This window comes from Polypterus senegalus, chromosome 5, assembly GCF_016835505.1.
Source record: "Polypterus senegalus isolate Bchr_013 chromosome 5, ASM1683550v1, whole genome shotgun sequence".
Lineage (NCBI taxonomy): Eukaryota > Metazoa > Chordata > Cladistia > Polypteriformes > Polypteridae > Polypterus > Polypterus senegalus.
Genome location: NC_053158.1, coordinates 143,149,942 through 143,175,859, shown reverse-complemented (window position 1 = coordinate 143,175,859; position 25,918 = coordinate 143,149,942). Strand labels below are relative to the sequence as shown.

The window sequence follows — 25,918 nt, the reverse complement described above, 5'->3', positions numbered from 1 at the left end:
ATAGATGATATTTGAGTAATAAGTATGTTCATTACAAGACACTATACAAAGATAAAAAAAAGTTTTAAAATCCATACTGTCTTAACTATAGCATGTAAACCTTTCAAAATCCATAACAAAGACAAATTAGTATTTATTTAGTAAATGAGCACAACAAAAACACTAACTTAAAACAGACCTGCAATTTAATGAATCCTCGATCGAAAATCTAACACTGGCGATTTTGCTATGAGATAATATAAATTATACGCGTAGTGTGGGATTAAAACATACCATACGGCTGTATTTTGTTTTAGAGACCAAAAACGGAAATAACCAATAATAAAATAGAGGAAACGCTACGAGAAATTAATAAAAACGAATTTGTATAAACGTTTTAAACGAGTCCAGAGTGTTAAAACTTTTGCAAACGACTCGTTTATATATGCACTGCGGTTAAAATATTCAGTAAGTTTCAAATGAAAGTGGTGAAAGTCACGGTTCTCTCATAATCAAGCGATGACGTTTTATTGTCACTGTGTGAAACGAAATAACTGTGAAGTTTTAATATAATTGGGCACACGTAGTTTTCCACTTTTGTTGTATCTGTCTTTAAAGCGCTTTCCCACTTGAAGCACTAAAGATGCAAAATTCATTACAAACGCGCGTTTCATTATCTGCTTGTGCACATTTACCCCACGTTAGTCCCAGAAAAAAATGTGTGTATATATATATACATATATATATCAATAAAATAAAATATGATACTTCAGCCTGGTATCGCGCACCTCTAGCTAAATCGAATAATCATCAGAGAGCGCGTTGTACCATTCGGTGCCCCGCGCCCTTGAATGCCAAGCCCCTCATCGTGCCCGCACAACGCCAATACAGACTTTTGCACCCTGGATAGCGCCAAGTTGAACTGAATGGGTTTTGAAAAGTGAGTATCTCGCGCTCCGCCCTGCCCTTCATCGGAGATGTTTCAGCGTTTGAAGCTCACTCTTTTTTGACATTTGGCTGGGCTCACAGACTGGAACGCCTCCTCTCGTGTTGAAGGCAGCGTGCGTGTGGTCAGGAGTAAGCACCATTTCCATCCAGTCAAGGCTCTGTTTCAATTGGACGCTCGAGGCGCTTTGGGAGGAGCTTCCCAAACCCCCACCTCACTACCCAAAAAAGAGGAAAAATGTAACTGCGTAAAAAAGTCTTGTGTAGTGACGGATGCTCAAAGTTTAGACGTTTTCAATGTACTATTTAGCGCGGAGAGGCGGGGAAGGCTGAAGAAACGCAGAAAGGGAAAGAAACTTTCTTTCCCCTTTTTTCGGTTCACTCGGGACAGAAGAGGAGGGCGCTGGCGGAGAAGTGCTGGGCGTTTGGGAAACTTTTCTGATCGGGAGAAGGAGAGAAGAAATAAAAAATGCAGGCACGCTACTCCGTCTCCAGTCCCAACTCCCTGGGCGTTGTGCCCTATATCAGCAGCGACCAGAGTTATTATAGGGCCGCTGGAGGTGGATATACCGGCATGCCGGCCCCAATGAGCATGTACTCTCATCCGGCGCACGACCAGTACCCTGCCAGCATGGCCCGAGCCTATGGACCGTACACTCCGCAGCCTCAGCCCAAGGACATGGTAAAGCCACCTTACAGCTATATTGCCCTCATTACTATGGCAATCCAGAACTCTCCCGACAAGAAGGTCACTCTCAATGGAATTTATCAGTTTATAATGGAGAGGTTTCCCTTTTACCGCGACAACAAGCAAGGCTGGCAGAACAGCATACGACACAACTTGTCGCTAAATGAGTGTTTTGTCAAGGTGCCCCGGGACGATAAGAAACCCGGGAAGGGCAGCTACTGGACACTGGATCCGGACTCTTACAATATGTTTGAAAACGGCAGCTTTTTGAGACGCAGGAGACGCTTCAAGAAAAAGGACGTCCAGAAAGAGAAGGAGGAACGCGATCGGCAAGTAAAGGATCAGCCGAGCCGGCCGCAGGGTCGTGACTTGGAGCAGAGCGTCCAGGGAACTCCGCCGTTGCGGATCCAGGACATTAAAACTGAGAACGGCACTTCTACGCCACCACAAGCGGTCTCTCCGACCCTGAGCGCCGTGCCCAAGATTGAGAGCCCGGACAGTAATAGCAGCATGTCTACTGGAAGCCCCCACAGCATCCCATCCAGTAGATCCCTAAGTATGGAGACTCCCGAGCACCACCATCATAATCAGCCGCCCGCGCAAGGCTTCAGCGTGGACAACATCATGACATCTTTGCGAGGGTCCCCTCAGGGCGCTGCGGAGCTTAGTTCCACCTTGATTGCCTCCTCCAGGACAGGTATTACCACTTCTTTATCTCTAACTTACCCTCCAAGCCAAAGCTCGATCTACAGCTCGCCCTGCAACCAGAATGCGAGCTCGTCCGGCGCCAACACCAATGCGACCTATCACTGCAATATGCAGGCCATGAGTCTCTATGCTGGGGACCGAGCTAGTCACCTGGCCCCCACGAGCACGGTGGAAGAGAGCCTTCCAGATTACTCGATAACCACCACCACCTCGTCCCTAAATCATGGCAATCTGAGCTCCAGCCAGGACGGCCACCATTCGCATCAGGGGCGGCTGGCATCGTGGTACCTGAACCAAGCCGGGGATTTGAGCCACTTGGCCGGCGCCTCATACCCCGGACAGCAACAGAACTTTCACTCGGTCCGGGAGATGTTCGAGTCGCAGAGACTTGGTTTAAATAATTCACCGGTCAATGGGAATAGCAGCTGTCAGATGTCCTTTCCGACCAGTCAGTCCATCTATCGCACCCCAGGGGCTTTTGTGTATGACTGCAGTAAATTCTGACCACAAGAACAACCTTCTGGTATTTAATTTGCCCCCCTTCCTCCCCCTTAAAGATTGGTATCACAGTGCCTTCTTTAAAAAGCTACTCTAAATAATTTTCTGAAACAGAAAGCGTATCTTGGTTTGTAAGGACAGTGTTACTCCAAATAACACGTAAGTTTATTTCTTGCCTTTTGAGAGCTCCCTTGTTTTTGTTTAAATTTTATGCTATGCAGATATACCAAGTTTCTAAGGACTTGTTTTAATGTAAATTGCATATAGTAATTTATTTTTAAATTTGTAAGTGGGTAATTGTGGACCAAACACCAAAAAAAGTGTTTCCAGATCGATGTGCCTTAACTGTTCATAAAAATGTTCCATTATATATAAATATATAAAAGGAACCTGTATTAACGCCTTATCATTTAGACTGCCCTATTTTGTTCAAAGTTTTTTTTGAAGGAATTGCATTGTTTGTTTATTAAATAAATGAATATTCTATTTGAATGCTAAGTACCGCCTGGTTTGTTAGAATGTCCGCGGTTGAGTAAAGTTTGCAAGGAGAGCTTTTTAGAACCCGCTGCAAACTTTAGCAGAAAAGACATTGATCTCCAAAGCACTCCCCTCGTTTGTGTGAAATCTCTTTCTCTTCATTTTTTAAAATTTACTGTATAAAGAAGTTAACTCCAGCCAAAACGCCACGATAATGTAATGTTCCCAAATAGTTGTAGGAACACGAGAACTGGCGAAGTGATTCCGCTGGAGCGAAAAGGCGTGTTGGTGTGCACTGAATACACAAAAACGATCAGCTCAGTTGGGCATTAAAATGACTCCTAAGATACAGAAGCGAAAAGCGTGGATCTTATGAACCGACGAAAAGAAAGAGAATGTGCTGTTGTACTTAAAAAAAAAAAAAAGGTTATATCGTATTGTGAAACCGTAAGCATTGACTTTATATTCGGCGCGTCGTGCTCATATTGCAACAATAATTGTTATTTTTATTATTAATAGAAAATACTTTATCACATGAAAATGTGGCATTGTCAGTTTAAGGGTAAAATCTGTTTCTTGTACAAATACTTAAGCAGTTAACGATGATGATGAATGCGCAGAATGCAGGTAACAAGGAGCATACAACACTTTAACGTAAGGCACATGAATGGCAGTTTAACGATACGCACGGGGAAATTCCTGCCACTTTTTTCATTTGAACATTCCTGTAAAGTTTGAATTTGTCGCTCACATCTTATGTACACGTATACTTGTTTATTTATTTTTGCAGCCATCAAGGTGTAGGAAAAATGTTTAGAAAAAATCTTAATATGTGACATCTTAGTCGATATCTATATTTGGAAAGTCTGAAGGACGTGCGCACGGGGTTCAGGAAACCCGGCCTCAGTAGCGAAAGATTTCCCAGCAAGTCTTAGGAAGAAAAGCTAACTGTGCACCTTGTTACGGGACATCGGGGTTTTAGTTTTGGCCTTCAAACGAACACCCGCATCCCTCCGGGGCCCTGATACATTGATTCGACTTTTTAATATCTTTAGGTTGAATCGAGGCACTGCTTTCTCAGAGCTTTCTATAAAACCGTGCTCTTCTTATTTTCGGAGGTAGTTAAAATTCACCACACTCTTAAAAATAAAGGTGCTATAATGTTTCTTCAGAGCAATGTGCCATGGGGTGTGTGTGAGGTTCTCAAGAAATAACGTTTGTTTATTTAGACCCATAACAGGTTTCTATAAATAGATGAATGGATGATAAGAGATTTCTGAAATAGGAATTGGTTTATGATTTTTAAATTAATCCTGCTGCATACAGTCACAAAGGCTTAGTTCAGGTCTTCTTGATCTATAACTTATTCCACTTGGTAATCCACTATAAATGAAAGAGTTTTGTCTTGTCATATTATTGGAAACCTTTTTAAAGCCCAAAGACCAAATTTCATATGCAAAGAACCCTTTCCAGAATAAATGATTCATTGTCAAATAATGTTTCTAGGAGGAACCTCACCACTCAGTACAGTGCACCATTAGAGAACCTTTATTTTAAAAAATGCGGGTCCGTTTTGAATTTAGAAATAAGCAATACGGGCAACAGTACTGTGCCAGAAGTTTAATCGCATCTCCGCACAACAGTCAGAGTGGTGGCAAAGAAAACCTTCAGTCACTGCTGCCGACTCAGTGCTGTGTTGTGCAGAGTTTTACCATTGTGTACATGCCTTTGCATTTGTCTTCTGTATTATTCCAGACGCAGAATCCTAAATGCAAAAAGATCTTTGAAGTAATGCCAAAGAAACACTTTGGACAAGTAATTGTGCCATTTGGGCCACAGCGGGCCACACTCGACCTCTCATATCAGGCCTTCAGCACTGCAGGTCACGTAGCCTGAGAGAAGTATATGTGCTTCACATGATACTGTTGTTTTATGTTAATAGATAATATAATAGACATCTCCACATATTTTAATTCATGAAATCACAAAAAAATCCAAGAAACCAAAAATGGTAAAATATATATACATACAGGTATGTGTATATATATATATATATATATATATATATATATATATATATATATATATATATATATATATATATATATATAAACTGCATATGTATGTATGTATATATATATATATGTAGTGTATATATTTGCCATTTTTCACAGTATTTAATATATTAGGTTTTTTTTGTATTTTGAAAATTCCTACATGATTTATTCTAAATGGAATATTTCTAGTGCTGTACCTTTAAACAGAGATAATCGAGCTATATTTACTTCACAGTCAGTTATACTAACTGTAAGATGGCTTAGCAACATCAGAGTTTTGAAGTTCAAGTTTTTTTTCTGAACATTTTGCAAGCAATGTATAAATTAGTGATTTGCATTGAGCTCTATACATTGACTGAATGTCATATAAATAATTCATTAATTTCTACTCCTTTTACTCCAATTCACACTTGGTGGGGGACGGAGATAATCCCAGCAGCACAGGGCAGTAAAGGATCCAGTCCATCGCTGAGACTCATTGCAATTATTTTATATATAATTATGTACTATAAAATGCTGGCACGAATGGCGATGACAAACTCTAGATATTTCTTTTAGTAAACCTCTTGGCCAAAGTGACTACTGAACCTGACATTGAACAATGCCGGCGCTGCACAGATGGCCAGTGACGAGCTGTCAGTCATCTTGACTTCAGTCTCCTGATCTGTCAGACTTGAACAAAAACTGACACTTGTGTCGCAGGGAACTTTGGAAGCCCTGAAACACAATCGCATTGATATTTTCTTACAGCACGTGGAGAAAATGTTTATGGACAGCCTCTGCATTTACCTTAATTTAATGGCACACATTTAAAACATGTTATGGTAAATCAATAAAAAATACTGCAGAAATAATTTCAATGGCACTTAATAAAGTTTTTAGTTACTGAATTGTTCGTTTTTAGAAAGAAACCTAATTGTTGAATCTGACTGGAAAACATTTAAGTAAAAATTATTTTTAAAGTCTGTAAAGTATGACATTTTACCCCATTTTATCTATCTATCACAAACTCTTACTTAATTTATTCAGTAGCACACAAATGTATAATGTAAGTTAACGGATTCGCGATGATTTTCTTTTCTTCCAGCACAAGACTGAACGGCAGTAAGCCCGCGGTCAGTGCACTCGACCCCCGTATCGAATGTCGTTTTATCAGTTTTTACAGAGCTATCGCTAAATAGCACGTTAAGCTCGCGGCCAAATTCCAGCGTTTCTTACGTGGATTTTCTGTCCCCCCCGTCTCGTTTATTGCTGTGCTGAATGTAAAGGACTCCGCCTGATAAGCTCTGACCTCGCACGCGTGTGATTTTTGTTTATCCGTGCGCTCTTAATCAGACTCATAAAAACGATTCAATTCTTCCCCATATAATAAACACGTGTCGCTGTATTCAAAGATTGATGATGCTCATATAGTAAAGAAAGCAGGCCAGCCAGGAAGGAATAGAATTCAGTCAGAGCATGGATACATTATTCATTTACCAGAAAAAAAGTCTGGCAGAGTAAACTTGAGGTCAACGCAGAGAGTGAGGGCTTCGCGTCGTCGCTATCAGTAAAGAGGAAAGGGAGCGCTGCGTGCTGTTGAGGGAGAGCCGTCTGATTGCGTACTGGAGCTCCGATTGGGATGAGCGCTACCTCGGTCTCTTGGTGCGCTTTAATGTTTTGGGGGTGTGTAATTGGTGTGAGGGGTATTTTGTGGATATACAGAGAGAAGAAAAAAAGAACAAAAGAAAACCAATTACTGTCTGTGAACTTGCATCACATATAAAGAAGGCTTTCTTTGATTTTTTAATGTGTTCAGAAGGGAATGAAGGCCCAAGCAGTTTAAATGAGGCAGAACTGTATGAGTGGCTGCATTAAACGGCATAGGGAACTTAGCCTACAGAAATCAAAGAAAGAAGGAAAGAAAGAAAGAAAGAAAGAAAGAAGGCTTCTCCAGGTGTTGCTATGCTGAAATTGTACGCTTAGTTAATTCATTTCAGACAAACCGCATTTTCATTTCCCTCACATTTCAGCAAGTACACACTTGGCCTGCTCCACTTGCCGAAATCTGTGTGTAATTCTAATAAAATCTGCCAGATTTTCAATTATCGAACTTCTAATTGTATGTATATTTTCAATAACATGTGGAATAATCGATCAGCAAAATTTTTACAACTGCTGTCGTGTATGTAGTTACATACACAGTGCACACCTTAGCACAAAGTTGTCTTATTCTTTATGATTAGAATTGATTCGATGTTATTCAAAATAGTCTCTGGCGCTCAACTAACCTAATTTGAAATAAAAACAACAACCAACAATAACAACAACAAATGATGATGACTACTTAAACTGGAATGGCACCTACAGAGTGTAAAAGTAGACAGATACGCTGAGATGTGTTTAATATGAGGAGGTGTCGATTAGGGTACGACTTATAGACGCGGCCTTTTTTAAAAAAAAATAATACCATATAAGCTAAAACGAATGACTCTTAAGTAATTTTAACAAACAAAAATTTGCAAAAATTATATATGCAAAGGGAAATGTGTCAGGCTGGACTACACCATATATTTTTATTATCATAGAACATTATTTTTATACTCCTCAAAATTATTTTTTTTATTACGATTCACTGTTACCTATCTATCTATGACGGATTTTATATTTATATATAGATAGCTGTATCACACATATATACACAGAACATGAAGACACAGGCCAGCACGATAGTAATAAAGTGCGTCATCAGCAGCTGTCCAGGGAAACAAAAGGATTCAAACTAATAAGGCTCGTGTTCATAATAAATTGTCTTATATATGAATATGAAAAGTATCTTCCTTACAATTTTTTTTGTTTCATAAGACAAGTCAGTAAAGGTGCAAGTGCCAGAAGAAAAATTCAACTTTTAAGCTAAGATGCCCTGATCGTTTTTAAAAAGCTTCTCGACGCCAGGTGGACACGGCATTGTGAGATCTTTCAGACTTAATGTCCTCACCTCTGGTTTAAACATCTTGTGTGAGATTTCATTGCCAGTCGCATCACTACTGTCCTGTCCTGAAGAAGGCACATCTGTTGTCTCACAGGTAAGTGTGTGCCGCTGTCAAAGTGAATGAGCTCATTTTCCATCGCTTTATGACAGAACTGTCAATGATGTGCTGCGAAGGAGGATTGCTTTTGTTTTCAGAAATGGGCTTTTGTGGAGGCTACGCTGCAGTGCAGGTAACGCGGCCACTCAACGCGTAACTTTTCCAGTGTTCCAGATGAGAGAAAAATAAATACATACATACAATAAATATATACATAAATAATAACAATAATCGTTTAAATAGAGTTTTTTTTCAATCCAGCCTAAACACTTTAGAAGAGATTTTTCACAGGGGACAAGTTAAACTATACTGTACATGATATTTTTCTTACCTTGGAACATCCCTTATTGCACACGTTAATTATGGGCAGTATATCTAAATCTGTATTTACACACTTTCGTGTTATTCCAGATGTTTTTAAAATTTATAATACACGGTTTTTAGTTTAATGAATAAATCAGGCCTAACAAAGAAAGGCTGTGTGTGTTTTATACCCCAGGCTGTCCTTCACTTTCTACCCACTGTCACTTACTGGGACTATTTGTGCGCGCCCCAGGAAAAAACATTTTTGAAGCAATTTTAATGAATATTTGTTATAATTTATCTGGGTGTTAAGAAATAGATCCGTCTAGAGCGTCGCAGTATATTGGGTGGTCTATAATTCCTCAATCCCCCCAATCTGACTGCTCTACTTGGGTGGGCACAACACGGCAGTTTTTCTTGGTCAGCGAAATTCGTCCTGCAAACAAACAAACAAACATTTGGGATTCACTGTTGATTCCTTAGGTAGGACGAGGGCGCCGTTCTGTGCATCATTTAAAATGGAAGACACTGAAGAAAGAAGCTTCCTATAGGCCTATAACATTACATCGATTTGGGATTTTCGTTTTTTAATTAGTGTTATTTTCTTACTAACAATGAAGAAGGGGAAACGATCCTCCCCCGGGATTGCACAGGAAAGTCGTGCCATTTGAAGCCATTAACTCATTCATTGCACATTTCCCTCGTAAAGTTCAGCACACGGTAGCATTGCTGCTTGTTTTTGAAAGCAGATCTTGTTGAAGCAAACAGCGGATTGTTCATTTAAAGAGAGCTCAAGCCTCGTGGAATGACGAGCACGTTATATTGGCGGCAGAGTGTGTATCTCAACGCTACATTATTTTCCTCGTTACTGATTAAAACTGTTGAATTTATATTGAACAGCACAATGCCGAAATAATATTACATTTTACTCAATGTAGAAAAATACTGAGCTACAATATTGTGAATTATAGGCAGGAAGAAGTGATAAATGTTACCTGTGAGCTATAAGATGAAATCATTTTTATTTCACAATTTGCAGGCGTCTGCTACACACGCACACATACAGCCGTCAATAAACATACGCAAAAGCGTAAAGGGCAGCTTCTAATTAATAAAAACCTAGTGGTCGCCCTTCAATTCTGCACATACACACGCGCACCCCCTTCCCCTTATTTATTATTAACACATTTAATGCCGTGGGTATCTCGCAACTTTTAATGCCATAACCTTAGGCCCAATGTTTAAAACACTTCAAGTGCACGCGTGTCGTTTGCTAATTAAAGCCCCGAACTTAACGAGCTCACAATTGCCTTCCTTCATTTTACGGTGAAACACGCACGTTTAATGAGGACTAAAGGTAGTGTCTGTTAACGACACACACACGACACACCGACTATGTGCCTTACACAGACAGACAATAATAACGTTCGTTAACATTTCATTCACGTGAACTCTTAATGACCACTTTGCAATTTCTGCTTATTTTTTCAGCGACAGCCTGTGTGATGTACTTTGAGGAAATAATTTATGAGGGAAAACAAATCAATCAATCAATGAATTAATCAATCCTCGGCCTGACTCGAGCAAGTAACGTGCAGTGCAACGGCCGCAACTGCTTTCGGTAAAATGGAGGAGCTGGGCAGAGACGGGAGAGGACTGGTGTGCTCCGCGCTTCATCATTCTTTCTTTACTTCGTTCATAAAAAAAAGGAAAAAAATTGTACTCAGATTTTTTAATTAGCCGTATGCGAGTAAATATGCTGAATTAGCGGTATAGACGGTTAACACAACTGAGCTTCAGTGCAGGTGAACTAAAACAAGCCAACCCAGACTATACGTTTCCAATTTGCTGTTGTGGCCGGGTCTGGAAATAATTAAATGTATTTTTTACTTTGACAAATTATTCTGTATTGATATACAATCTAAACAACATTTTAGAAATGAATATATAACGTTTTAAAAGGATAATATTATTCCTGACATCTACAAGTGTGGCCGCTGTATTTTCGAAACTTATACTTAAAAAAATAAAATGTGTAAATAAAAAATAATATAAACAATAAAAAAAGGTTGTTTTTCCCATACTGCGTATAATAGTTCAACGACAGTCAAACACATACATTTACCTATGCTTACATTAATATTTAAAAAGAAAAAAAAATGTCCAGGGCTGGTTCCGGCCCTACACGATATGTTAACTGGTGAGGCTCCGGATTGGCTGGGAGCTGAGAATTTTGTGCGATATAAATTGAGACGTGCACGTTGTCTGACGGCGTCGAGTTAATAACTCAGAGGAAAAGAACCTCCGACGCGTTATTAATATAATATAATATAATATAATATAATATAATATAATATAATATAATATAATATAATATAATATAATATATGGATACGTGAATCCACATACACATAATTGCATTGAGTAAGGTTTAATTTAAATGTATTATATGTTGTTTCACATCTTGAGTGCGCCAGAATAAAATAAATGCACAAACATAAATTATACGTGCCCGCATATATATATATATTTTTTTTACCCAAACACGACAGATATTTAATTTTTAAGATAAATCAACCTTTAATTTTAATGGATGAGGCAATAAATATTTTTTAAATTTTATTATAAATTAATATTTTATTACAAAAAATATAAAGTGCATGCTTTTTAAATTTTTGTAACTTTTTTTTAGAATGGAAAATAAACGCATTTTTGCGATGAGGTTACCTAAGTTCATTGCGCATGTAAGTTGTTAACGGACAGACCACATAAACGAGCGCGTCTTAAACTGAGGTATATTTAATTAAAAACAACAACAACAACAAAACAACAGTATCTCATATACATGACATCAGTTAGTTAATAGCCTACAGTTAGCCATTAATTCAGCTTACGCCTTAATGAAATAATTCATTTAACGGGAGTAACTGAGTGAAGGGTTTAATCCAAATTGCTGACTGCCCCTACACACAATAACTGCCTTGAAGTGTTTGTTTTCCATAACTATTAAACTATACAGTTACACATCTTGAAGATGACCAGATTGGAAACGACTTGAAATTGAGTAATTGTAGCAGGCGTGACATTGTACTTGATAAATCAGAAGACCACAAGCCAGTTTCATTTTAGCCTGCCATCCAAATTGACAGCATTTGCCGCTAAGATGAACAGAACCAGATGAAGGGGGCGATTACGGTGTGCCCGGCTTTGCCATCCACGCACGCGGGGCACAAAGAGGACTTTTGAAGCTGCCGTCTATTTCTGGGTGCGGGTTTGGCTGCGGCCACTGCACCTGCATGGCTCGCGCGATGGAAGTCGTGTTTTTGGTCTGTCTACGTCCAGATCTCAAAGAGCCATCTGTTTCCAATTGAAGTGCACACACACTTGGGCTCTGTGTGCTCGTCGGGTTATGCGTTTTAATTCATAAGGTGTGCTCCAAAAGCAAAGCTGCAGCCCACCCTGTTCTTTACACTGCAAACCCTTAAGTTTCCATGTTAAGACATGCTAGTTGGTCAGCGAGCCCTTCCAGCTTTCCACTACAACGGTGGAAAGTATATTTCATTACATTTCTTTCGTCCGTGTGCTTTATTCACAACCAAACACCCTTTCGGTCCTGCGCTACTAGATGGATGTCACTCATTCTCGGTACTGCAGCTGTCACGGTCATCTGCCTGATAGCGAAGCAAACGACGTAGCCGAACGGAGTCAAAACCGACAACTTGTTATCTCAAATACACCCTAAGCATATTACCATCAACGGTTACATGGTGCAGAGTTTTAAACCCTGGCACTATTCGGGGTTAATATAATAATTCGTTTTAAAGTAAAGAAGTCGCGTAGTAACGAAGGCATGATGACCTTTGAATAACTCGGCGTCCTTGGCTTCAAGGATTTAAAAATTTGGACTTGTGTAGACGCCTTACAGTTTTTTCCCCTTCAATATTCCCACCAATAAAAAATGTGCCCTCTTCACAAAGACGAAATAAAGAAATTCAACAGTGTGAGCAATACAGGACTATTTATACACTGGAAAACCGAGGGAATACAGAAAGAAGTGGACAAAATATTGTGTTTTTTGTTAGTTTTATTTTTTTAAATAAAAATGTACATCAGTACACCATAATATTCATGTCCATGATTAAAACTTTCTTCATACACCGGAAACTTTAAAATACTAATTATACCCCCACCACCCAAAATGAACTTCTTTTTAAAAAATAAAAAACATTTTATAATAAGTAAACATAAACACCATGTAGATAACCAAAGGCAAACGTTTCATAAGAAATAGAATAAAATGTAATTTTTTTAATGTTACAAATCATGGAGCCGATTACATTATTTTGAGGAAATCAGAATCATTGGTTATTTCATTTAAAAAAGATTTCATTTCTAATGTAGTAAATTTAGAGAGATAAAACCATCAATCAGACTGTAATCATCAGGATTTGGGAGTTCATCTTTAGTTCTTCAAGTAGCAGCCTTGCAGGAATCACGCATTGGGGTTGTTCTTCATCAGTTTAATATCCGATTCCAGCATCTCCTTCACAAGCTCCTGCAAAAAAAAAAATTCATAAGGAATTGGAAGCACATTATGAACAGTACTTATGGGTGTTACTGGTAACAAAAGTAAAATTTACTTGTTAATAATTCCTGAGTATCCTATTGGTTTTTATTATGCAACTTCTTCAAGAATATAAAAATGCTAACAGAAATCAACTCTGCCACGACCGACTAATATGAATGTGAAGTGCAAACTAATGCTTTCACAATCTTTACAATGAATCCATAAATACTTACTGGTTAACACCACACTTTATTCTGGCATAGACAGAGAGGAGGAACAGTTTGAGAAAGTTGCTGTACTTGTTGATTTACATTTCATAAAAATCCACTTACTTCAAAAGAAACTTTTGGTTTCCATCCTAGTTTTTCGCATGCTTTAGTGGAGTCACCTTGCAAAAACTCCTGCAATACAACAGAAACGAAGGTACATCAGAATGAAGGAAACCGAGCCGCAAGCCAGGCAGCTCCTGTGAAAACAACACAAGCCGACCTACAGCACAATGTCACTTTGTGATTAACTGAGCTTTTCATTTTTCAAGTACCACTTACTCCTGTAATTATCCAAGAGGCAATCACATATTTCTGGTAGGCTGCAGTAACTTTTCCTGCCATACTTGTATTGAAGTTCATCTTTTAAATATGAGGAATCAGTATTAATTCATCATATTTTAAATATATGTAATCTTCTGACATAAAAAAAAAAACTTTACTCAAATTCAGAACAACATTTTTTCAGTTTTATCTTCTGGATATCACAACACCTCTTTCTGTTTAAATATTTGAATTTTTGAAAAAAAAAATTCTAAAAGCATAATTTGAAAAAGTTGAAGGACAATACATTCTTGCTGTTTATTCACTAACAGACCATTAAAAGTTCAGTTGTCAAGCTTTGCTTCAATGCCTAAAATGCAGAAAATGAAAACAACTTTTTCCAATATACATTTTCCAACAAGATACGTTATTAAATAGTAAAAAAACAGAATATTGTGATGAAAACATAGCAGAGCTCACACTGTAATAATGTTACGATACTGTGGGATGTCATGTTTGTTCCAGCAAGTCCAAACTGCTTTGACCAACTCGGCTAATGGATTAGTGGAAAGGCATCGTTTTGTGGCTGACGTTAACTCCTTCATCAGCTCACTCTAGTGCCCTGAACAAATGAACCTTATTAGATTTCATTTAAAAAGAAACACACATCCATACTGTGGTCTGATCTTCGGTCTTGGGTTCTTTGCAGATTAATTCACAATCAGTAGTAGCCTGCCAGTCTTTATTTCTGGGCTGGCCTGACGATACCAACAAATGATTCAGTAGGCAGGCCTTCAGCTTTGATGGACTGATGAAAATATCACAAGGTATGGCCATAGGTATGGACTGGTGTAACAGATCTTATAACAACCTCACTCGCTTACTCGAGTTCACAGACAGCCAAAAGAAAAGTCCCCTTAACAAGTCCTATAGGCATCGTGTATAATCACTGAACAAATATTCTTCTTCAAAATGTTTTATTAAACACCATCATTTAGAAACATTTACTTCAGAAGCAAAACAAAAATACATGGCTTTATTAGCAACACCTTACAAATGAAGTATTCGTTTGCCACAAAACACAGAAAGGCACATATATAATATTATATTCATTTTGTTTGTTTGTGTGTTTCTTGTTTCAACAGTGCTCAACTATTGGAACCTGCTGATGACTTGGGGGTCAACAACAGCCTGATCCCTTGGGTCTAATTATCATTTTTATGAAAACAGATGACTCACAAGTGATTGGTAAAATTTTTAAAGAATTTACATTGTGAAAATATATATATAGAAAAAGTCCATAAACAGTATACACACTTTATATAAATGTGTCTTTGTATATGTATATGCAATCCATATATACATATACAAGGTGTGTGTGTGTATATATATATATATATATATATATATATGAAAATAATTTGAAGTTGCTGCCATAACTGAACAGTGCAATGATACAGTTTTATTACACAGTAAGATCATTTAACATTTTAGGTTATTATACACATATACAATTATTAGCTATTAATTATAAAAAAGAAACCATGCATAGAAAACACAGTCATGCTGATGAATGTAACACCCTAACATCCATCACAAAGCCTCTGATCGAGGTGTTCACACAACTCAGGCATTAGCCACTCAAGAACGACTGATGGACTAAATAGTCTCCTCTCATTTACCAAATTTCTTTTGTCTTTAGATTCCTAAACGTAATTGCCGGACATGGCTCTCGCAGATTAGAGTAGATATATTTTTTATTTAGTGGGGCTGGGGTAAAGCATTTTTAAACTGTCTCTTTTATAATTCTGTAATGTTTAAAAAACAAAAACAAAAAAACAAAAGTGAATACTTTACATTTTCTTATTATTTTTTTCAGAAGTGAAAATGTTTTACAAAAAAAGAATTGAATTACAATACTAAGATAATGCACTACCTCAATCATTACTGAGATACTGAAAAATGCATGTTATGTCTACATTATTCAGAATTTACAGCTTTAATGTTTTGTTTTTTTTATCTTGACAACCAATGGGTAGTATACTGGCAAAACTCCAATTCTGGATGTTTTACACTTTAACATTCCAGCTGAGCCTCTCCATTTTTGTTATAGTCTGACCCAGATGATGCATCAGTTGTGGCATCATAGCTTTATTTGACATTTTCCTATTTGTGCTAAAATGTGTATTGAACACAACACGTAAATTAAATGCCTAAAACTATGTCTACTTTGGCTTAAGTTGTACTGCTTGAAAGCACAACACATTACTTCCCCACTTTTATCTGAGCACTACCTCTTAAATAATCTTTTGAACATTTCCACTTTGTCAAAGAGTGTTTCATGCATCAGCTCACCACCCTCTTGACTGTAGACGAACTGCAGCCTTGATTCTATAACAGCGCCTTAATGAAATTAAGTGAAGAATTGTGTATTAGGATTCAGCCATCAGATGCTGGTTCCTCGTGGTGACTTTGGTCAATGATGCATTGCTATCATCCAAATCCATTTAAAGTAAGAGATACTAAGGAAGCTCCATTTGCCGCCTGTGTTTATTTCATCGTAGCACAACTTTGCATCCTCTGTAGATGAACCGTCCCTGTGCTTCTTCACACATCTACTTCTTTTACATCTAATGTGCACAACTGCACCCATTTTTTCCCTGGCTTCACATCTTGTTTTCTTTTCAATAGAGCTGATACCACATATGCTTTCACTTTTAGTATAAAGCATATTGTGCTTTCAGCTAAATTTGACAATATACAAACAAAGATAACATTCTCAAGTCCACTTTACTGGATTTTGGAGCGGTGGCACTTACTGCGATATGCTAGGACTGGGTGCCAGTCTACTGTAGGGCCTACTCTCCATGTAGGCAGACGGTCAAAGAGCCAATGTGAAACTGCCAATCAACCTAACATGCACATCTTTGGGATGTGACAATTGTTATTGCTTAACTGGAAAATGTAAGGCATTGTTAAAATTAAGTGATAGCTAGAATGTTAAAATAGTAATAATAATGCCAATAATAATAGTGGGCTGCTTCCTGCTTTACAAGGTTCTAGCTCCGTGTGGCTCCAAATTGAATTAAGTGGATTTGACAATGTTGTTATTATTATTATTATTATTACTATAGTGACAACAAGATATCCGATATCATTTGGCTCAATTTTTATACTGCCCATTTGTAAATTACATTTTTTAGTGTTTGCTTTAATAAATAAATTATATGTTTATGCATCAGCTTAATATATATAATCAGTGATTTTCCAGCATTGGAAATTTGAAGTTTTAGATATTGCACTTTTGCACAAGAAATATAATTATTTCGAAAAATATGCATTTTGTCACAACATACACATGGAAATTCAAAAACCACAGACAACTCATAATTGCATCTTCGTAATACAACTATGGCCATTGAAGCTTTAAAAAACAAAATTTATTGTAGTTTAGTACTAACGTATGGCTCATTTGTCTGTCTAGGGACAAAAACATCAAAAGACCATTGATAAAGAAATCATAATAATAAACAATAATCAAACGCATACACTAAGTGGTAGTAACAACAAACCATATTGTTATAAGGTTTATTTTCTCTGCGTACTAGGTTAATATTAAAAATAAACTGTTCAGTACATTGCTTCTGCACACACACAGTATGATCAGGCAGTGGGAAGAATAGAAGGAAGCAAAGACATTCTTGCAATAATACATTATAAACACTAACTTCCACGCCATTAAATGTATTAGAAAACATTGTTTTCAGCTGTTAAAATGTATGCTATGTGAAGTATTTCGTATATTTAAATGGAATTTAACTCTCCTAATTAATATAAAGATATGATCAGATTTCGGTAATGGACCTTTGCACAAGTATTAGGAAGAGGGGGAATTTTAGGACAGTGGTCAATTTCTAAACAAGACATTTATCAAGTAAATTAAGTACTATGTATGGCTGACAGCGCATTGAAAAATAGAGAGAGACGTGCACTGTATAATTATCGTACACATTCCATTACTTAAATATGGAAATGAAGTAACCTACAATATATTTTTAACAACTACCTGTTCACACATTATCAAAATTACATATTCCATTCATTATCTTTAAGATCACTTAATGTAAAATAAAACAGGGAGAAAAAGACTACCCAATGTAAATATGATGATGCACTTTATAATCTGCTTACCACTGTCACTATTACCGGTCATGTGATGTTTAAAGATTGTCACCAAAAACAATAAAGAATTCTGCAACAATGTATACCTCGTCTAACTGCCTGCTTGCTATAGCATCAGAATACTACTGATGTTTTTTTGCATACTTCAACAGTGAATCCATGAGTTATTTTAATTTTGAGAATATGGACAATGTAAGTTCAAACTTGTTTTGGACTTTTCACATTAGCCTGTGTTTTTGTGATTCCCCCCCTTCTCCTCATAGGTAGAGTAGCTGCCTGTTTATTGTCGTTAATTGCTTAGGAACTACTTAACAGGAATCAGGAACATGGAAGCTGTTTAGTGACGGTTACCGTACCCAACAATTTACCTTTGTTTGTATTTGTTTTACTGTCAAAATGTTTTGATTTCTTATTTATTTAGAACACTCTCCCTTTAGCTGGCCAGAAAATCTGAACATAAAGCAGTAAATCTTGTATTATGCTGCAGGCTACCTGCAGGAACACACCTAGTACTATATCATTATCCATTTCAGGGGATGTGAAATAGAGTTCACCTTCATTTTTTTATTTTTAGCAGACATTCTGTCTTTAGCTGGGAGCATTTTTTCCCATCTAAACAATCTTTACTTGTTTTCTTATTTGATTGAGTCATTTTAATTGATGTTTAAAAGCGTATCTGACAAAATACAAATCATTAAATTCATTTTTATATAAAAAGAGCCTTATTTTTTTAATGAAAAAAAACTTAATAGAGTGTATTAAAGATTACTGCATTCATGGAGGTGAAATTCAAGATCCTTTTATAAAATCATGAAAAAATGATATCTACATTCTAACTTAATGAGACACACATTACCAGTAGTACAAATAGCCTGCCGTCACTTCCCAAGGATCTCTTGTCATCCACTTAAATATCTGTTAAGGCACAGGACAATTTACTGATTTCACTTAGTGCTAATATTCAATTAAATTCAGTTCAGTGAATTCAGTGCTCTTCTAAAAATACACACTACACAGATCTAAAACCATAACAAATTATATAAAAACCATGAAACATCTGCATATACATATTCATATGCATATTCAGTGCTCTTCTAAAAATACACACTACACAGATCTAAAACCATAACAAATTATATAAAAACCATGAAACATCTGCATATACTGTATGTAATGTGGCAGATTAAGACCAAAGTCACAGGTTCAAAAAGGCTCTTGATTTTTACATTCAGCTTCACAAACCGGCTTTTTTGGTCACAATCAAGTTATTCCTCCTCCTCTCCTGGTGACCTTTATCCTCCACTCCCGGCTCAAGCTCTCCTGACGCAGGAGAGGTTCCTCGTAAAGATGGGCCTGGGAGTACTTCCCTTATGTCACAAGCACACCCCCAGAAGCACCTCAGGTCAGATGGATGAAGGAAGGTAAGCTGCCTCCCAAGAGTTCATTCTTGCAGCTCCAGTGCTCCCCATGCCCTGCAGGAGTCCACTGTGGAGGGAGTGCAGAATGTAACCCGACACCTGTTGTACTGAGGGAATGGGTTGTCCTGGAATGCAGTTCTTCAGTATCCATTTGTTAAACTGGCTTCCCAACTGAGGAAGTCACCACCGACCACCCTCCATCTATGTCATGCTTTACAGTAACTATTGTTATATTTAATCTATTATATAGTAATGCAGTGATAGAAATTTGGATATGTAGTTCATATATCAACTGCTATTAAATGTAGAATTGAGGAAAATATCATTAAAAAGCACCATTATGGTTGTTGTTTTGCCTATTTAAGTTATTTGTAAGTTAGAAAAAAATGAAGACACTGAAAATATTAAATGAAATATCCATTAGTTTTTCTGAACCTGTTCATTGTAGTTCATGGTAATAAGGAGCCATTTCTCAATTTCATATTTTGGCAGAACTAGATGTAAGGCATGCATTGAAAATAATAAATATTCAAAGAAAAATCTTTGCTTTCTAGCTCTACATTTTTTATAGCATGTTACAGTGGACCAGGTCACTCCAAGAAAAGTCAAAGCCCCCCTTATTTTAGCCACCTCTGTGAAAACCTTCAAGTGCAGCTTCTGCCCTTGTCCTTATAGTAGAGGGCAGAGGGTATTTTCCTTTTTGTTTTAAAGAAAAGTACCTATCCACCTTTTCCACAACCATTTACACAAAAGAAGAATTATGGTGAATGTCTAGTTCATCACTGGTTATAGCTGACCCCAAGGGGAACATTCTGCTGATACACAATCTGTAAATCTTGGTTGTCTGGTAGTAAGCCAGATAAAACCCTTTTAAACAGGATGTTGGGTTCCAGAACTTTGACTATGGAATTAATCCCAGAATCAAAATTTATTTCTTAATGAGAAGTTTCACCAAGATGTTTTTTCTTTATTTCCTTCTCTCTCTCAGAGGTACAAGTTAACCTTGATGCTGATGCTCTGGCTGTAAAATGTAAACAATTCCAACAGTCTATTTTCTATTAAACATAATTATTCCTTTTGTTAAACAAAATAAATCATTGAGTAAGAAAATGAAGACAAGAGGCACACGTTGTGGACTCATTATTTCAATATCAAACCTGATCCGGTCAAGCACAGTAGCAAATAATACTGTGTTAGACAGGCACCCTGTTTCTAGCTTTGAGCTGAGTGCTGCTGGGAGAACCTCTGGCCTCTGGTGACCTGGAGTTGGATTAAGTGGGCCTGAGAATGATATGGTATGTAATGTAATAAAACACCCAAGTACACATACTCATGTTACAAAATTCAAAACCCTGGACTTATACTTTATTCATTACATTTACCACTGTCAAACACATTTTAAAGCACTTTGCACAGTACAAGAGCAATGTTTATAAATATTTCAACTGCTTTTTTTACCAAAATTACGTGGTTTCAATTCAGTTGCAATAAAAAATGAAATAATGTCTTAATTAACTACAAAAAGTTATATTGATGAAATAATCTGAATATTATACAGCTAAACGTTCTGGTTCATATTGTGAAATAAAATAAATTCCTGTGAAAAAATAAAAATGATAAGCTTATTAAGATCAGTATAATTACAGGCTGATCTAAAGTTGTATTTGATGAGTTCAACATTTTAATATTAAATATTAAATTCTCCTTGTAATTGATATGATATTCTTGTCAAAGACACATTTAAAGTAAAAAAAAAAAAAAAAAAAAAAAATAAGGATATTAAAATGGCTGAAAATTTGCAGAGCTCTCTTTGAACAGTTAGGCAATAAACATTACCTTTTTTTACTGCAGCAATCAAAAGTCATGCGTATATCAGTGCCCATTCTGCATTATGCACATATATTAGTATTTTCCCTGTAGGTATCAAATTAATTATATTATTAGGAACACTTTAGCTGGATCCACAGTCTGGATACCACATGGAGTCAACACATTTTTCCAGTCTTTTTATGGATTTTTCTCAGGTTATTCGAGTTTTATCCCACCATACAAAGACAGCATGTAAAGTCAACAGATGACTTTAAAACGGCCTGGTTTAGGAGTGAGTGAGTGGGTGTGTGTGTGTGTTCACATAAGCCATGTGATGGAACAGCATTCCATTCACAAGTGGCTCATGCTTTGCATCCTTGATGGGTTTTGGTTACAGCTTTACAACTCTGTAATGAGAAAAATCAGCTTCAAAAGACGAATGGATGAAAGTTCAATCACGTTTCAAATAAACTAGATGCTAATGTGTGTGGGACTGCATTGACAAGTTCAGCCAGGTAGACATACTCAATAAAATAGGATCACAGTGCAACTTAGGAGACAGCGTCATTCAGCACTGGTGACAACAAAAATGGGATTCTTTGTCAGTTAAGTAAAAAAATAATAATAAATCTTGAAATCACCTATTAGTGAATCAGTATAAGTACTCAACCTCCTAGGAATAAAAGTAATGAATCTTGTTAGTGTATAATAACTTCTCCAAGTCTAGAGTAACCTAAGGCAATACTGAAAGAGCTCTGAATACATAATATGGAGCTGCTGCTTCAATCACATGGAAGTTCAAGCACAAGATTTATATATCACACTTTCTGCCAATTAATGGTTACACATACTATATATTCTTAATGAAGTGGATTCAATTTAAAATGTTCACAAACCTTTTATGGCAATATGAAATATGAAAGACAAATGAAGGAATTTAACTACAAACCCTAACAGAATACTGACCGGCAGATTTCTTTTAGATAGAGGTGCAACCCAAAAATTTGTAAGATGGTAACCAAAGGGATGGGTGAAAACATAGATGGAAGAACACTGATTTTGTAGTTTTATCGCATTCCTAACATCTTAATTGAAAAGTTAGTATCAAAGGAGACTCATTACTAACAAGTTACTCATCATTGTTTACCATGTTCAAATTATTTTTATTATTTTTAATAAACGTATAAAACATTATTTTAAAGATATAATATAGTAAGGAGAGACTTACAGTACATGTTAAATTATCAATTTAACCTGGAAGCCTAATAAATGAATATTAATTGAAAATAGCAAATTTTTTAGCAATTGAAAAGAGAGATAGATTTTAAATACTATATAAAATATCTGTTTATCATGTACTGTCAGTATAACTTAAAAAATGTTAGAATTATTCACAAATGCCATAATTAAAGAAAAATGAACAAAGTACCCATTACAAAAATGAAAATTAAGCATTTAGTATATAATGAATATGCATTACTTCCAAAAAAACCAAAACTTACACAGCATAATCATGAGTCTGTTTCTCAATAATAATCTAAATACTGTGAGTCAGTCAGCATAACTGTTCACATGATGGCATTAAAATAACATTTCTGTGTAATGCTTGTTACTTATAATGCAGTCTAGATATTCTCTACTATCCTGTTGGTAGATCTAGAAAGGACAAGAGCCACAGCCATTTAAATCACACTTGGGTCACCCTCACATGGTTTCGTAATCACATCACTATACTGGTACCGCAGTGGGACTGGTGCATAAGCTGTCAAATCTTAAGCTGATGATTCAGTCATATTCTAACTTCAGCTATAACCACAGAAAAAATGAGGGGAGTCAAGACTACCCAAGTCATCCTACTGAGTCTGCATTATAGAAATCAAACTCCTAGCTATACACAACTGTGCACTCATCTGAAATCTCACAGCAAGAGCAAGGGAAATGTGTTAAAGGTTAAATTATAGTGGTGGATAATTTAATTTAGAATATCTATTGGAACTAACAAGAAGCAGGTGTATGTTTTGTACCATTTATATTTTATATAAAGTAAAACTAATTCCTCATTCTATCCATTTCCTTAACACTCAAATCAGTTCAAGGTCACAGGAGGCCAGAACCTAATTTGGCACAGATTTAAAACAGAAACGTATCCAAGACAGGGCACCCATTTAGCATATAGTTCACATAAAACACAAAACTATACACAAACTGCAAATGCACACAACAAAGAAATGTAAAGACTCCCACCAAGCCATGTGCATATATTTGAATTGAAGGAAGAAAGTAATATTTCAAGAAGAAACCCACATAAACATGAAGAAAAAATCGGAATGTTTCACAAAAGACACTGAGTCCATACTGAAACTTCACTGAATAGTGTTATAAAAGAAGACACAAGGGAAAGATTGTAAGTTTTTGTCATTTGTGTGACCCCCAAATTTACATGCTGCTCTTACTCTTCATTCTGTTAATCACAAATGTTAAGGTGAATCTGTCTCAGAGGAAGCCAACGTAAAAGTTAAAACATGCAGAGAAGTAGGTTGAAGATAAATATTTAACAGCAGCAAAGCAGACTAACTAGTACACCAAACAGAGGAGTGAACTAAGATATTAAAATAATTACAATAAATGTAAGGGCAAAAAAGTGGTTGTGTTTTTAATTGAATATTTTTTTATGACTTACCTTGCTGTCTGACTAGCACTGTAGATCTTTATTATATTATAGACGAGTGGTCAATTTATTTGGCTTCTTCTTTCTTACAGTAAGTACCTAGCCATTCAATCAATGTCCCAGCTCACATTTATTAAGCAATGGAATCTACAAGGTGTCATAAGCATTATAGCAATTTCCTACTTTGAGCAGGCAATTCTATATTATTCAATTGAAGCTTAGCAGGACTAGGATATAGTTAGTGAGCAGGCAACTGATTAACCTGTAATGAATCTTGGGGATAAAGCAGCTGTAAATAAATACTGCTTTTTGTTACAAATAAATCAAAATGTAATATTGCAATTATTTTACTATATTTGCATATCTGTGATCTATATTTTGCTAGAAAATGTACCTGGGTGGTTACTTGTTAACAACTGTACAATGTATCAGGAAGCTCAATTTACTATTCTCTTTATTTAAATGGTGTAAGTTATTAATGAGGTTGCCTTTTTAACAAACTATCTATTTTACCTAAAAGAAGAAAGTGATGAATGAGACTACTGAAAAAATGAGTAAAAACTGTACATTTTTCAGTGGCTGCAGAAATATTGCTGCTGCCAGCACAATGTTTTTATTTATTTTACACAAATTACTGAACGAATGCTTCTTGTAGTAACAGACTGCTTTCACCTTTCAGACTGATAATAACGTTAATAAGATCAGTTTCCTTAGGGTGAAATGAGTTAAATTGTGGTGACAGATTTCTTTTTTCCCAAAACAGTGATTATGGAAATCAGTAGCCTATTTACAGTTCCATTTTAGAAGGAAACAAAAAAAGAATAAACTTCTAGACAGATTACACCCGCCAGGCAGCATATTATAGCCTCTCAATTTCTCTGCTATGTCTTGCTTGGCATATATGAGGTATGGATTTACTAGGCTCCGATTATACATAGACTATTACAGTCATATATACTCACTTAAAATATGAGTGAATGACAGATGCAATATATGCAATTTACAAATCCATTTACTGCACAAAGTTATTCAGTTTTAAAGCAGTAGGGAGCCAAAGTTCATCCTAGCATCACCGAGTACAAGGCATGTACAATCTTGGATAACACACTTCTAAACACCCTTATTTACACTAGGCAAATATAGAAAGACTGCTAAACCTTTGGGATGCAGGAGAAAACCATGGCACCTAGAAAACGCCACTTGCACATCAGTCAAGATCAGGGTTCAAGTTGTAGCTTCAAGAACTGTGAAGCAGCAGCACTCAGCATAAAGCTACTGTATCACACACAATACACACTACTATAGGAAGAGCACGGCCATACCAATGATACCTGCAAGACTTCAATAATGACTTTATCATAGGTAGAGAGATCTCATTATATCTGTACTGAAAAATCCCAGCAGAAGTTTACACTCTGCCATAGGAAGATCATCCTGGAAAGCTTAAATGTAGCAATGCTAGCTAATAAAGACTTGAGCCTCACAGGTGGTGGTGTGGTTTTGGGATTGGTATCCCCCTCTCTAAAATTACCAGGAGATAACAAAAAATGCACAGCATAGAGAGGCTGTACAAAGTGTTGGTACTGCATACCAGTGAGTACAGGCCCACTTCAAGCACTGGTAGCAAGGTGAATGACTAAATGGTGTCTCTCTGTATTTTCAAGCAATGGAAGAAGAACTGTATGGTAAAGTACTGCACACAATTAAAAAAACAAAAGGTAGTATTGTCTAGTGCATCATTTCATAAATGGGTATAATATTTATGATCACACTCATAATAATTAGTTTAAATACAGTTAATTGTACTTCAAGTTAATGCAGTGACATTTGGAACCAATTAATAGTGCTAAATATGGTCTCATATTAATAAAAAAAACTTGAGTTTATTGTAATTTATCAGACTCAGCTACTTGGCAACAGGTGTCACATCTAATGTACCTAACACTGTTTCTTTTGTCCTCATCATCGACAATAGCTCTTCTTGGTTTTTAATCAGTGACCCAGCAAATTTACAGGGTTAT

General features: G+C 36.5%; 2 protein-coding genes across 2 annotated transcripts in view; one reads left to right on the top strand and one right to left on the bottom strand.

Annotated features, from left to right (window-relative positions):
- The first annotated feature begins 1,181 nt into the window (after window positions 1-1,181).
- Window positions 1,182-3,234, top strand: LOC120529543 (forkhead box C1-A-like). Its single transcript, XM_039753424.1, has one exon. The coding sequence runs from the start codon at window positions 1,394-1,396 to the stop codon at window positions 2,822-2,824; it is 1,431 nt and encodes a 476-aa protein (XP_039609358.1). The 5' UTR covers window positions 1,182-1,393; the 3' UTR covers window positions 2,825-3,234.
- Window positions 3,235-12,767: 9,533 nt separating this feature from the next.
- Window positions 12,768-25,918, bottom strand: part of gmds (GDP-mannose 4,6-dehydratase) — an 861,801-nt gene continuing 848,650 nt past the window's right edge. The window contains exons 10-11 of the mRNA XM_039753423.1: window positions 13,623-13,691; window positions 12,768-13,278 (exon numbers count right to left, since the gene is read on the bottom strand). Coding sequence (XP_039609357.1) covers window positions 13,216-13,278; window positions 13,623-13,691 — 132 coding nt within the window. The 3' untranslated portion in view covers window positions 12,768-13,215. The remainder of the gene's footprint in view (window positions 13,279-13,622; window positions 13,692-25,918) is intronic.

Bases quoted from the DNA above. Each gene is read 5' to 3' on its own strand.
- LOC120529543 (XM_039753424.1), top strand. From the start codon at position 1,394: ATGCAGGCACGCTACTCCGTCTCCAGTCCCAACTCCCTGGGCGTTGTG.